Source organism: Lepidochelys olivacea (genome assembly GCF_965140295.1).
Source record: "Lepidochelys olivacea isolate rLepOli2 genome assembly, chromosome: 2".
In the NCBI taxonomy this organism is placed as follows: Eukaryota; Metazoa; Chordata; order Testudines; family Cheloniidae; genus Lepidochelys; species Lepidochelys olivacea.
This window is the reverse complement of record NC_140412.1, coordinates 61,604,823-61,619,910: the sequence shown is the minus strand read 5'-3', so window position 1 is coordinate 61,619,910 and position 15,088 is coordinate 61,604,823. Positions and strand designations below refer to the sequence as shown.

General features: G+C 42.0%; 1 protein-coding gene across 2 annotated transcripts in view; it reads right to left on the bottom strand.

Moving 5' to 3' along the window:
• ARFGEF1 (ARF guanine nucleotide exchange factor 1) overlaps positions 1–14,843 on the bottom strand; it is a 183,909-nt gene extending 169,066 nt beyond the window's left edge. The window contains exon 1 of one of the 2 annotated variants that reach the window (XR_014710184.1): positions 13,916–14,843. Coding sequence is in view for 1 of the 2 variants with exons in the window: in XM_084618769.1 (XP_084474895.1) it covers positions 13,916–14,039 (124 nt within the window). In the remaining variant the exon portion in view is untranslated. The remainder of the gene's footprint in view (positions 1–13,915) is intronic. The other variant, XM_084618769.1, reaches the window with a different exon arrangement.
• Between the last annotated feature and the right edge of the window lie 245 nt (positions 14,844–15,088).

The following is a 15,088-nucleotide window of genomic DNA, read 5'->3' as shown; positions in this document are numbered from 1 at the left end:
CACCAAAGCACAGAGTGACTGATAAGCACCATGGAGCGCCAAGTGGACTTGATCCAGGCACTCGTAGCTATGCAGGTGGAGCACTACCGTGCCTGCCTCCCCACCTGCAGCCCTTGTCCCAAAACTCTTTCCCTTGTGCCACCATGTCACCTCCAACCCCCAACATCCGGGTTCTTACCGCCATCAGCTGCCTCCGACACCTGTAGTTTCACCACCCAGCCCTGAAAACTACTACCCTTACCCACTGCACTCAACCCTCATCACCATGCAGCATAGCCATCCTGAAGTGCAGCACGCATTGCACAGCACTCCAGACAGGGCATACGCAAATCTGTGATTGTGCCGTTCCCCATCCCACCCCACCCCCTTGCCCTTGGTGTTTCCCAAGCAGTTGTGTTGTGTTTCTTTTCAATAAATTGATTTTTTTGGCTTTGAAAACATTCTTTATTATTGCATAACGTAAAGAAACCTTAGCCCAGGAAAGCAACAGGCACTGCAAGTTAGTAGCAAACACAGATTCCTACCACACTTCACTCCCGTGCAGGGAACCACCCCAGACATTACTGTTGGCTTTCAGCCTCAAATTGCTCCCTCAAGGCATCCCTAATCCTTGCAGCCCTGCACTGGGCCCCTCTAATAGCCCTGCTCTCTGGCTGTTCAAATTCAGCCTCCAGGTGTTGAACCTCCAAGTTCCATGCCTGAGTGAATCATTCAGCCTTCCCTTCACAAATGTTATGGAGGGTACAGCACGCAGATATAACCGCAGCGATGCTGTTATCGACCAGGTCCAGCTTCCCATACAGAGAGCGCCTGTGACCCTTTAAACGGCCAAAAGCACGCTCCACAGTCATTCTGCACTGGCTCAGTCTGTTGTTGAACTGCTCCTTGCTGCTGTCAAGGCTCCCTGTGTAGGGTTTCATGAGACACGGCATCAAAGGTAAGCGGGGTCTCCAAGGATCACAATGGGCATTTTGACTTCCCCTATGGTGATCTTCTGGTCTGGGAAAAAAGTCCCGGCTTGCAGCTTCCTGAACAGGCCAGTGTTATGAAAGATGCGTGCGTCATGCACCTTTCTGGCCAGCCTGCATTAATGTCAACGAAACGCCCATGGTGATCCACGAGCTCCTGGAGAACCATAGAGAAATAGCCCTTCCGATTAATGTACTCAGAGGCTAGGTGGGCTGGTGCCAGAATTGGAACATGAGTCCCATCTATCGCCCTTCCGCAGTTAGGGAAACCCATTTGTCCAAAGCCAGCCACAATGTCATGCACGTTACCCGGAGTCACAGTTCTTCTGAGCAGGATGTGATTAATGACCCTGCAAACTTGCATCAACACGATGCCAATGGTAGACCTCCCCACTCCAAACTGGTTAGCATCCGATCGGTAGCTCTCTGAAGTTGTCAGGTTCCAGATTGCAGTAGCCACCCGCTTCTCCACCATCAGGGCAGTTCTCAATCTCGTGTCCTTGTGCCGCAGGGTGGGGGCAAGCTCCTCACAGTCCCATGAAAATGGCTTTTCTCATCCGAAAGTTCTACAGCCACTGCTCGTCATCCCAGACTTGCATGATGATGTGATCCCACCACTCAGTGCTTGTTTCCTGAGCCCAGAAGCAGCGTTCCACGGTGGTGAGCATGTGCGTGAATGCCACAAGCAAACGCGCGTCATTTGCGATACTCGAGTCAATATCATCGTTGGAGTCCTCACTGTCACTTTGAATCTTAAGGAATAACTCAACTGCCAAACGTCAGCATATTCCTCAGCAGTTCCCGCAGACCGAAAGGGAAGACAGAGCGCACAGTACACTCCCAGCCCCCTTCCCCCAAGCCACATCGCCAGAATGGGAAAAGGTGCTCTGTGGGATAGCTGCCCACAGTGCACCGCTCCCAATGCTGCTGCAAGTGCTGCAAATGTGGCCACGCCAGTGCGCTTGCAGCTGTCAGTGTGGACAAACTGCTGCGCTTTCCCTACTGCACTGTATGAAGGTGGGTTTAACTCACAGCGCTCTACAACTGCAAATGTAGCCATGCGCTAAGTTACCAAGCGATCGTGCTGCATCAGTGAGTGTCCTCTTCATTATTTACCCCTCCCCCAATCTGTGTGCAGGGAAGTCAACCTGGGTATCAACTTTCAGGGGAAGGAATGGGCAGGCATTTGGCTGTTTTTTGGCTGTTGCCCTCAGCATCAACATCTGGAGTGGGCAGGCAGGTGCTTGGCTTCTCTTCCCCTTCTCACCCTTGGCGCCCCAAAGCCGCAATGCTTGGCCTTTTTTCTTCTTTTTTTGTGCTCAGCTGATTGGGGAGTGCCAAAAATATTTTCAGCCATGGGCAACAAAACACATCAGCTCTGTTTGCATGTCATCTACTAAATTGATCAGTAATTATTTTTGTTTTCTTCCACGTCACTTATATATACATTAAATAGTGCAGAGCCAACACTGATGCCTGAAGGACCCCACTAGAAACACACCCACTTGATGATTTCCCATTAACTACATTTTGAGATCAGTTAGCCAGTTTTTCATCCACTTAATAAGTGGCATGTTGATTTTGTATCGTTCTAGTTTCTTAATTAAAATGTCTTGTGGTACTGAGTCAAATACCTTCCAGAAGTTTATCACATCACCACTTACTTTTATCAACCAAATTTATAATCTTAAAAAAAAAAATCAAGTTAGTTTGACAAAATTTATTTTTCATAAACTCATGCTGACTGGCATCAATTATATTACTTTCCTTTAGTGAATTCCATTCCAGCTATTCCATTATTTTGCTCAGGAATGAGTGAGGCTGACAGGCCTATAATTACACAGTTACTCTTTTTAAATGCTGGTAAAACATTAGCTTTCTTCCAGTCCTCTGGAACTTCCTCAGCGTTACAAGAGTTATTTAAAAAAAAAAAACCCAACATTAATAGTGCAGAGCACTCCTTGGCCAGCACTTTTAAAAATTACTGGATACAAGCCACCTGGACCCACTGATTTTAAAATGTCTAGCTTTAGTAGCTGCAGTGTAACATCCTCCTTAGTTACTGTTGGAACGGAAAGTATTCCATCACCACATGCTATGACTACATCATCTGGCTTTGTCCCAAATACAGAACACTTATTGAGCACTTTGTCTCTTCTGCATTATTACTGATAGCTACAATTTCTCTCTAGTAATGGGCCAATACCAGTTAGGTTTCCTTCTGTTCCTAATATAATTTAAAAATTCTTTATTGTTCTTATCTCTGCTATCCATAGATTTCTCCTTATGTCCTTTTGCTTCCCTCATCAATTTTCTATAATTCCTACCTTCCGATTTATATGCATTACTATGAACTTCCCCCTTCTATTTGTTAAGTATTTTTTTTTTGTTTTATAATCTAATAAAATGCTCTTAAACAATTATTCCCAGTTATTCACATTTTTCTGTTTAATTCTCTCTCACAACTGATTTGGCTCATAATTGTTTTCAGCATTGTAAAACTGGCCCCTTTCAAGCAGATGGATAAAAATCACTGTTTTGAACTTTATCAAAATTTATTATGTGCAAAAAGAACCACGTCATGATCACTTGTATCTAATCTATCACTAATTTTTAGTATGCGATCAACTCCTCATCATCCATCTAGATGATTTCTAATATAGAATTACCCCATACTGGATGCAACACTTTTTGAGTTAGGAAATCTTCTATAATTTTTAGAAATTGCAATGACAATTTAGTACTAACAGCATGAGACTTACAGTATCCATCACTCAGACTGAAGTCCCCATGGTAACATAGCTTTTTTTCCCTTACACATTGTAGCTAGGTGCTTAAGGAGATGGTCACCCTGTTCTCTAATGCAACTTGGTGTCTAGCAGACACCACCTTGTACACAACCTTGCGCTTTATCTGTTGGAAGCAAATCATCTTAAATGCTTGTGGATTGATGTTCTAAGTGGTCAGTGACTAAAACTGGTCATGCCATTTTTGACAGAGGGCTTCCATTCCCATTCTATATTGGTTCTTATACCATGCTGTTCACTATAGTATGTAAGCATCTACCCCTTCCCTTTCGCCCACTTGATCCTTCCTAAAAATCAATGCTTATAACCTATTTAACATTTCAGTCATGTGAATCTTTCCCCCAGCAACAAGCTCAACTTTAATTGGCTCATTTATGAGTCTAATCTTTATTACTCAGGCTCCTGGCATTGGTGTATAGACAATTAAAGAATTTATTTTCTTTGTGTCCTTTGGTGTCTTGATTAACTTTTTTCTCAACATCTTAGATGGGCTAAACGAGTGCTCACTTGTTTCCTCTTTTCACCCTCTCCCTTTTCTTATTAGTTGAAGTCCAGCCAGCCCCCTAGGGGATCCATTCTTCTTCTACCAAGATGGAGGCCATCTACTTCCCCATAGAAGGTGGAGCAACATTTCACAAAACCCACTACATTATACCACTTGCCTAGCCAGCAGTTCACTTCTAGAATCGTCTGCCTTTTTCACTCACAGGACAGGACAGGATTTCAGAGAAGAATATCCAACTTATTTTCTACTACAGCACCCTTTTGAGTTCTCTGAAGTCACAGAATCATAGGACTGGAAGGGACTTTGAGAGGTCTTCTAGATCAGCCCCATGCACTAAAGGTAGGACTAAATATTATCTTGAATGTACCTGACAGGTGTTTATCTAACCTGCTCTTAAAAATCTCCAATGACGGAGATTCCACAACCTATCTATAATCTGCAAGACATCCCATGAATTAGCATTATTACCACTGACATGCATCATCACCAGTGGCTCCTTGCCTACTGATTTAAGAAGCCATCCAATCTTAGCCCTGGCCTACACTGGGCGTGGGGGGGGGGAAATCGATCTAAGTTACGCAACTTCAGCTACATGAATAACGTAGCTGAAGTCGACGTACTTAGATCGACTTACCGTGGGGTCTCCACCACAGTGAGTCGACTGCTGCTGTTCCCCTGTCGACTCCGCTTGTGCCTCTCGTGGCACTGGAGTACAGGAGTCAACGGGAGAGCACTCGGGGATCGATCTATCGCGTCTACACTAGACGCAATAAATCGATCCCCACTGGATCGATCGCTGCCCGCCGATCCGGCAGGTAGTGAAGACATATCCTTTAGAGTATCAAGTATCACGGCTTGGCCCAAGGAAGAAATTCTGTTGTCCACCTGTCCTTTGCAGAATATTATTTCCATTATTAATATAAAATTCTCCAACAAGAACCATATGTATTACTCAGAGGGCTGGATCTTTTTGTGGGCATGCTTGATTTTCTTATGGTTTGGGCTGAGCAGCCTTCCACAAGTGTGTCCTATATACCTTTCTGTTGCATTCGAGCAGTTAGATATTCAGAGATATATTCCGTAATTTGCATGTTGAAGACATGGTAACAAAAGGAAAATTTTAGACATGTATAATTCCTCCTGGTCCTCTCCTCTTGGGTAGTCAGAGGCTGCCAACTCTCATCTGCCTCCAACAGTGTAGAATGCCACTTCATCCTCTTGCCTCTGGTGGGTACAAACTGTCAAGCTTCCTCTCCAAATACCTCTTTTCCAGTTTCTTGGTGGCCAGTTACTTTTGTCCTTGAATCTGGGATAATGATGTTTCCGAATCTGGCTGTCCAAGAACTTCTCAGCCTCCCTGAGATTCCATAGTATCTGTACTTATCCTTCCAATCCAAGAATCTTTTCTTCCAGGTCACCAACTTTCACTTCATATACTGGAAGTCCATTCTGCCTTCAGGCAGGAAAGTAAACATGGAACATCCATTACAGATCTCAGATACCAATTCACAGCTAGCCACTACGCTATCAAACATAGAACACCACTTAGAAAAAGAGCCTCTTACATGCCCTCTTGTAAACTCCTTCTGAAATTCTCTATTTGCCTCTTCAGGATTTTGCCTGGCAACTGGTATATATACACTGAACCTTGCTGCTCATCTCCACAGTCCCATTAACAAGGAGCGATTAACTATTCAAAGACTTCAAACACTGAAGCTGATCGAAGACCGAAGGGGCCCAGACAAATGGCCCAAACTGATACACAAATAAACAGACCAGTCTCTCCCTGACTGTTCAAGGTCCTACAGCCAACCTATACAGCCCTCATGAACAACACAAAAAAGACATAACAAGAACCTTCTACCTCCAAACACATATACCGCAGCTATGCTATCTGAAACTACAATTTACCACTCCTATTTGTCAATTTTCATTGGCCACAGAGCCGTAAGCCAGCCATTTTTAAAATCAAGTGCTGTTACAGTATTACCTCCGGTGCCATTTTTTTCTGAAGGACTCCAGGAAAACCCGACTCATCATACATCTGATTTCACCAGTCATTACAGACAGGAGAGTTCTTAAAATATTCCGATTTGGAATACCCCCATACAACAACATACCCAGAATCAGTGCCACTATAATTCTAAAAAATGAAAAAGCAGAGTAGGTAGAAGAAGTAGATAGTGAGAGTGAAGAACAAAAGGAGGAAAGATTGGAGCAAAAAGGGGGACAAAGACAGAAGAGAACGGAATGAGGTAGTAAGATGAGGAAAAATGTGCTGGTAGGGAACACAGAAAAGAAGATTTCACATTTTCATTTTCCTGGTCAAAGATGATTCATTGTTAGAAACAGATCAGTGTGGTCACAAGACAACTTTATCATTTAAGTTTAAACATTCCAATTAGCCCTACTGCAGTTTATTATACAGCACTAGCTTCAAAAGTTGAACTTTCTGTGTTACAAAGATGTTTTAAGACAAAAATTTAAAATTAGGTTCAGAATGTATTGAAAGTCAAGATAAAGAAAGCTTAGAGATATTTTTATATCTTAAATTGAGGATATATTTTACTTTATGCAGTGTGTTATAGCCATGTCAGTCACAGGATATTAAACAAGGTGGGTGGGGCAATATCTTTTATTGTACCAACTTCTGTTGGTGACAGAGACAGTAAATATGATGTATTTTATTGTTTTTCAACTGGAACTCTGTATTTACAAGTAGGGTGAAAGTTTCCATTGGCTTTTCATTTTACCAGGACAACAAAAGAATTGGCATGTCTTATCCATTAAATTCTTCCCTACCCACATTTGATCCACAATAACTTATTATAAAAAATAAACCTAATACAAGACACTGGCTTATCAGAGATTCACAGCACTTATTTAAAAAACAGACTCCAACAAGAAACAGCAGAACTGGAATTAATTTGCAAACTGGACACCATTAAATTAGGCTTGGGAGTGGATGAGTCATTACAATAACTAAAAACTATTTCCCCATGCTAATTTTCCCCCTACTGTTACTCACACCTTTTTGTCAACTGTTTGAAATGGGCCATCCTGATTATCACTACAAAAGTTTTTTTTCCTCCTGCTGATAATAGCCCACCTTAATCGATTAGTCTCGTTAAGAGTTGGTATGGCAACCCCCATTTTTTCCATGTTCTGTGTGTGTGTGTGTGTATATATATATATATATATATATATATATATATATATATATATATAAAAATCTTCCTACTGTATTTTCCACTGCATGCATCTGATGAAGTGGGCTTTAGCCCACGAAAGCTTATACTGAAATAAATTGGTTAGTCTCTAAGGTGTCACAAGTATTCCTCGTTCTTTCAGTCCTTATTAAGTAACTCTAGAGCAAAAGGAATTAGTATCTCTTTTTCCCTTCCAAGGATTAGCATTGGTCAGTGTTATCATTCCAAACAGTCAAGAAATTACTGAATAAGGCGTTCAAGATATGGAGCCTTGTTTTCTAACTACACGGGTTTTCCTCAGTCCTGTAAATCTGGCTAACTGGTAACACTACATCAAGTCTCAGATGTGCTAACAAACCTGGAAGATAGTGTTACTGATAAGAGAGTCTTCGGTCTTAGCAAAAGGGGAAGAAAAGTCTTAATTACACAGTGCCCCTTTTAGCAACAGCATGAATACAGTAAGCTCCTTACCTGACATCTCAACTGGAAGAATATAACAATAAGTGTTGAGGGGGAAGACAGTGACAATATTAACCAATGAGATTTTGTTGCTTCAAAAGCTATCTGAGACATAACAAACAATATAAAAAACAGAAGAGTCTAACCCATTTTAATAATCTAACATTAATAGATTTTTAAAAGAACTCTGTTTGAATCAGAAGAAGCTATTGGGACAATGTAACTGCAAGGTTTATTATTCTTTTCATAGCAACCCAAGAGTACAAGAGAAAAGATAGTAATTCTTCTAAGTATTGTATCTTTCCGATCAAGCATATAGGCGCTCTAAAATCTTGGCCTCAGTATCTAAAAATTAACCACCAAGTTTAGTAACAAGGTACAAGATGTCATTTAAGATAAGAAGCCTGCCAGCGTACACAAGAAAAATAACTAACAACTTTGCAAGAGAATTTATTCCAGAAAAGGCCAATGATAAATTAAATCACTAAATTTTTATAACTGCACTAACTTTTAAGGGGACTTATTAAATGCTGTACATATTCATGACATGGCCTTTGTTTTTTTTGACCATTATACCTATTACTACACATCTATCCAACACTCCCTCCCACTCTAGAAGGTGACTATGTGAAAGAGTTCTACAGTGAAGAGTAGAGAAAGCAGAGCAGAGGAGACCCACCCAGCTCATCTCTACTTTCACAGATTGAGGGGAAGGTGAATCAAGTCTACTGAGAGGTAGGTTTAGTCTAGCTTTTTGTCATTTTCAGAGAATGACACTCAAATTGTAATTCTATGCTGATATTTATCACTGCAACAATTGCATGACGTGGTATCTATACTAAATGGTCACACAGAGCGTGCATGTGACACGGTACAAAGGTTGAACAGACCTCCCTGCAGGAGGTTCCACAGCCATGTCACACGTCACCCAGTGGGGTCATAAATGTAGGCCTTGCCAACCCAGACAACAGCATGGATTTTTGTGGATTAAATTCCAGGCAGGGTTTTCAGTGTCATCAGTTCAGGGAACTTCAAGCAGATGCGTAGTTCCATTATTCTTGTTTTGTTTACAATTCTATATAGTTTGTTTGGAGTTTACAGATTTAAGATGGTTGATGGGAATATGACCAGAGATCATTCTAACTTGTGGTTACACAAGTACTGTGTATATAAACCACAAATTCCAGAAGTGAATCTTATTTTCTGTGAATTCTCTCTCCAGCCATTCAGGTTCACACACCAACTGACACAAAAATGTTTAATACTAAACATTTTATTTCAATTAATAAATTAAAATCCTGTTACCATCCAAACTGAAAAATAATTTAAGGATACGTAAGTAGATTAGGCACACGTTTTAATTTACCTTGACAATGTAATAATATGGTTGAAAAACTTAAAATTACAACCACAAAACACAAAATGGTAGCAATCATTTGCCTGCGCCCCACTAAGAATAATGGGAGATCTAATTCTATTGACTGCATTAGGCAATAAATTAACAAACAATTCAAAAGATGAATGCATTCCTGATAACATTTTAAAAGATACTGGTGCACAAATAAGTAAACAATGTACAGTTCTTTTGTCACCTGTGTTCCACAAGAAACAGTAAAGGAGTGGAAAAGAATATATGAAATGTTCAGGCTTCTCAGAAGCATTACAAACAATGGAATGTAAAAAAAGTGAAAATTTCAAGACTTAACTGACAGTGTTCTGTATGAAACCCTACACAACTTGGCAGACGAGACCAGAATCCAGGTAAAAAGGCTTTTAATTGGGGGAGGGGGGGGGTAAAATGGAATGTAAATACCAGACTTTTAATTCTGATGGATTAAAAAACCTGAAGAAAACATAGCTATAATTCAAATTATTTTGTGTGCACAAAAAAAAAAAAAAAAAAAGGTTAAATTTACATTTTAATAACCGGTAAATGAAGATGTTTACATTAAAAGAACCTCATCTTCACTCCTGGTTGGCAGAAAGAATCATACTCAATCATAGTTAATACTCAAGAAAAAAGTTTCCTTCATTCACGCTTCAAAAGGGAAACACACTACAGAGTAAGATTCTAAGAAAAATGTAATAGTAAAGAATGCCAAGCAATATGTAGGGATTATAAGTAAGGAGTGAAAATATTCCTATTTTAAAGGTTTTAAACTCCCTGTTGTTCACAATAACCCCTTGAAATCTCAAAATAATGTTTCCTTACTAATTTCCTTGCTTAGTACATGAGTACGCTACAAGTTTTTTGTTTTTTACTTGTTATTTATATATGCTGGGCTCCTGACATTGACCACATGATTTTAAAAAAACAGGACAAAAGGAACGCCAAAAAATTGTTTTTAGAAACAAAGATGTAAAATTTACAGCCAGATCTAATATAAGGAACATTAAGTAGACCAAATATAGGACCCCACCAACCTGACAATTTGAACAATACAAAAAAAAAATTATTGAAAAAAAGCAAAGGAGTACTTGTGGCACCTTAAAGACTAACAAATATATTAGAGCATAAGCTTTCGTGGCTTATGCTCTAATAAAGTTGTTAGTCTCTAAGGTGCCACAAGTACTCCTTTACTTTTTACGGATACAGACTAACACGGCTGCTACTCTAAAAAAAGCAGAGAGGCTTGTCTAATGATGGCCACATATACCTGTATGAAGAAAACAGTGTAAGCAGCAGCTGGCTATTTTGTGCATTTCAAATTCTTTACAGATAGAGTCCATTATAATTTTACTGTTAAGATTCAGGATCCCGCCCCCCAATGCCTTTAGTTGTTCACTATGATTGAGCAGTAAATGTAAACAGTTGAGTAGGGACCTTCATATTATATCAGTATTGTATATCTTACATATTTCTAAGGCATCTAAGCATTTGAGATTTTTAGCAATGAACACAATTAAATAGAAAGCATAAAGAGACCAAAACGTATTCTCTGTCCACCTTCCTTTGGTTCCATGGCACACATGTATTTGCTGTTGTTGTTATTATTAAAGGTTCTCTCCAAAAGGTGGGTCCAAAAACTCCTTGGCTAAAATATTTTTTAGTTTCTGTTTAATATGCAGATCTGTATTAACTAAAACATATCCTGCAAAACAAGGACCCAGGCAGAACTAATATTTGGATCAGAGTCACAACTGATTTTAATTACAGTATTCTTCTAATCTACTGTCAGTAGGTAATATCCTATTATTATATCATTGGCACTGCTATGCTTGAGAAGATCCCAAAATAGTAATGAAAAAGCTTTTTAAAAAAATTCATGAAATAATTTAACTAGAACTTTGTGGATTAACTATTCAGACCGACAACAATATTTTAGCTGATTTAAATATATACAATGCATTTTAGTAACATTAGGTAAAAGCTAAATCCCATTTAACCAAGAAAAACAAAATCAATTCCTCAGCAGATCACCTGCAGTTGCTTTAAATCATTATGTAAGGCCTCACTAAAGTTTCATTAAAAATTGGTTTTAGCACTCAACATCCAAAAATGCAAGATGGTAATGTTTTTGGTTTTATAAGCAAGAAGTGAAAACCGAGATTTACATAATTACAATTAAAAGACTTCTATAATAATGTGGAGAGGCAGTCCGAGCTGATAGGGGAATAGATTAGGAATCATAACATTTCTAGGAATCAGCCACATTCCTATCTCTGCCACGATGTGGTGTGGGTGAGACATCTCACTCCATGCCTCAGTTTCCCCATATGTGAAATGGGGAAAATGATATTTCCCTTCCTTTGTAAAGCATGTAGATATCTATGGATGGAAACTGCTATTCAAGAGCTAAATATCACTGTTCTAAGTAGAAGATGGGGCTATAAAAATGTTGAGTCCCCAAACAATCACCCATTAAGGTTTTTATTTTATCAATCTAAATATTTTTTACAATAAAAACACTATAATTTGTTCAATTATACTATTCAAAAGACCCATGAAGTCTTCATGTTTTATATTAGCTAATATATACAATCTTGTATTGCCTTATCTATCTCACTCTCCTGTCTTCTGCCGTCTTCACACCCATGTGTCATGTCTTGTCCCTATTTAGATGCCAATCTTGGAATTGGAACCACAGTTGAAGATTTCAGTAAAACTCAACACTGACACAGTAATCAGTGGGGCTCATTGTGAGTATGGGTCTGCCAGCAAAGATCAGTTTGCATGATCAGGATATTAAACTGCAAGATCTTTAGGGCAAGAGCTGTTTATATTTTTATAGCACCTAACACAATGGGACCAACATCCTAGTGTTAGAATCTGGATGCTCCAGGGATACAAATAAATAATTGAATTTCTGAAATAAAGTATAATCACATGAGGTTTCCTACTGTCCAAGTCCACATAAAATGATCCAGATATAAACTCAGTTTTTAAAACTGCATGTTTTATATTTAGTTAATTGAATTTAAGTTGTAAATAAAGGGTAAGTGCGTAATCTATGTTGTAAGTCAAATGGACATTATCCCACTTCTGTCTTTTAAAAAAAAAAAACTATCACAAAGATTAGAGATGAAATACTTTCTTCAATTTGTTTACTTTGTGTGTTTGACAGCACTTTGTGAATAGTCTCAGTTTCATTATATCCAATTTCCTCTGTTGGTCAGGGTATATCACAAACAAAGGAGACAACTATTTTATTTTTAAAAAGGAAAATATGATTTTAAAGCGACAAAAGTAGCAGAAAAACTCATGAGCTGGTATAGCGCATGAAACGACTTATAATTGATTTTTTAAAGTAAATTTCAGGTTAATTATGTCCTTTTAAATAAATCTACTTAAAATGAACATATTACCAAAAATTCATAAGATAAAATCACTTCAACAACACCGACAGCATTGACAATTTAAGGATAAAAAGAATACATCTAAACAACTCAAAGGCAGATTTTCTTCCAATTAAATGATACAATCATCTTGATGAATGTGAGGTCATTTCTCAGTCCAGAGATCAGTGCCTTGGCCTGTGCTCATTACACCATGATGTTTAAGCCAAAATGCATGTTTCACACAGCCAACCCTTTTTTCTTCTCAGTATCTCCTCACCTAAACCTTATACAGTCAGCTATATCACAACCTTAATACTTCGTTCATCTAGAGCAACATGAACGCACCCACAATGTTTATCTCCCTTCACTGTGGTTACATTAACTCTGCAATACATGAAAGAAACCCCCTTTTCTAGCAGCTATTTTTCTCTCCATACACAAACACTACCTAGGTTCCTTTCAGACAGCTATGGACTGAATCTCCTCCACCCTCATTCTTCCTCCCTATAGAATAGCTTCCTAATTCAGAGAACAGACATCAATTTTAGACGTGGCCTGAGTGTCATTGTCTCTTGTTTTCCATCATCCCCCTTTCTTTCTCTTCCCTCCCCCTTTATCGCTGCCTGTCACCTGCTCCCTCCCCGGCGGCCTTGTTCTTCCAGGTCAGCTCAGCTCAGCACACACACACACACCTTCTTCTCTGCCTATTCATCCTGGGCGTGTGGGGCGGTGAAACCCCGCCAGGGCAACTGACTGCATCCCTTCCCCTCGCTGTCAACAAGGGGCAACTCGGCAACCTCTCTCTCTCCGGGATCCAAACACACCAGTAGTTGCTTGCAGTGTAATAACCAAAAGACTTTGGTCCCCCCGGTCTCTTCTTCCCATCCCCAGTTACACAAACACCAGGACGGCCACATCTTCGGCTTGATCACAAGGGCCTGTCTGATGCCGCCTTTCGATCACCAGCCCCCAGCTAACCCTCCTTCTCCCCCTCCAATCCCTCCATCAGCCCCCCTCCGCTCCCCCAACGCCTGTGAACCCCCAGATCACGCCCCCCTTCCAACGGGCCCCACCGCCGCCTTGTCTCCCCCATCACCCGGCTGGCTGCGGGAGAGGGGGACCTGAGAGGAAGGGGGTCAGCCCAGGGGCACCGCCTGCCCCAGCCCCCGCTCCCTCCCCGGCTCTCACCTAGGGCCACCTCACAGGCTTTGCGCAGCTGGGAGTGATGCGCCTTCTTCACCTCCTTGTCGGCCAGGATCTTCTCCAGGGCCCGGGTCAGGAACATGTTCTTCGTCTTCTTGCCTTCATACATGGGCGCGATCGGGGGGACCGGCCGCTCCCGCCGGGGGAAGGCAGCGGGGACCGGGCAAGCGGGGGGCACTCGGGCGGCTGCAGGTCCGGGACTGTGGCCGCCCGGCCGCGGGGGGGGGGGGCAGAGAGGGGGAGCGGAGCAGGTCACCGCGCCGTGAGCGAGGCCCCGGGGACGGGCCCGGCCTGGGCGCTGCAGCCCCGCTCGGCAGGTAGCTCCGACCGTGGCGCTCTCAGCCCCGGAGTCGCCCGCCCGCACCAGCCTCCATTAGCGGCGGCAACGACCTGCGCTCGCCATGTTGGAAGGAAACGACGTCAGGGCCGCGGCCGAAGGGCTGCAGAGGAGGAAGCGGCGGCGCGATACCCCAACCCGGCAGAAAGGCGGAGGGAGAGAGGGAGGGAGCGGGCAGAGCCGCGGCACTACGGCGGCTCGGCAGGGACTTGCCCGCGGCGCGCTACAGGTGCGGAGGGAGGGCAGGGGAGAGCGGGGCGCTGCCACCTGGGAGCTACTTCAGCACAGGGAGCGGCAGCACCGCCCCCCTCCGGGCGGCCAGCGAGCGAGCGAGCCAGCCTGAGGCAGCGCTGCCCGTCGCTGGGGGAGAGACTCCCTCAGGCTCCTCTGTCCCGGAGCCACCACCCTCCCTCAGGCAGAGCTGCTCGCCGCAAAGTTTCACCCTGGCTACCGCAAGAGATCCCCTCAGGGAGACTGCCCCGGGTCTCGCGCTGCTTAGGGGGTAAGACTCTTTTGGGCAGACCTGCTTGCCCTGCTCTGCCCAGCAGGAGGAAGTTGGGACTCTCTCGGGCAGGCCCTCTAACGATAGAGGGATTTATGTCAATGAGATAGCCTAATCTTCTGCGTTCATGCTGTCCCAGCCTCTCAGCCCTTCACTTTGATCTGAGATGTAACTCACAAGAGCAGGGGTAGGAACCCTGTTTGTATATTTGCAAATTGTTCATGATACTGAGGAGGACCACCAGGAGTTTTTCTTGTTAATGATATTACTGTGCACTTCTAAAGAGTTTTTTTTTTTTCCAAAGACCTCAAAGCATTTT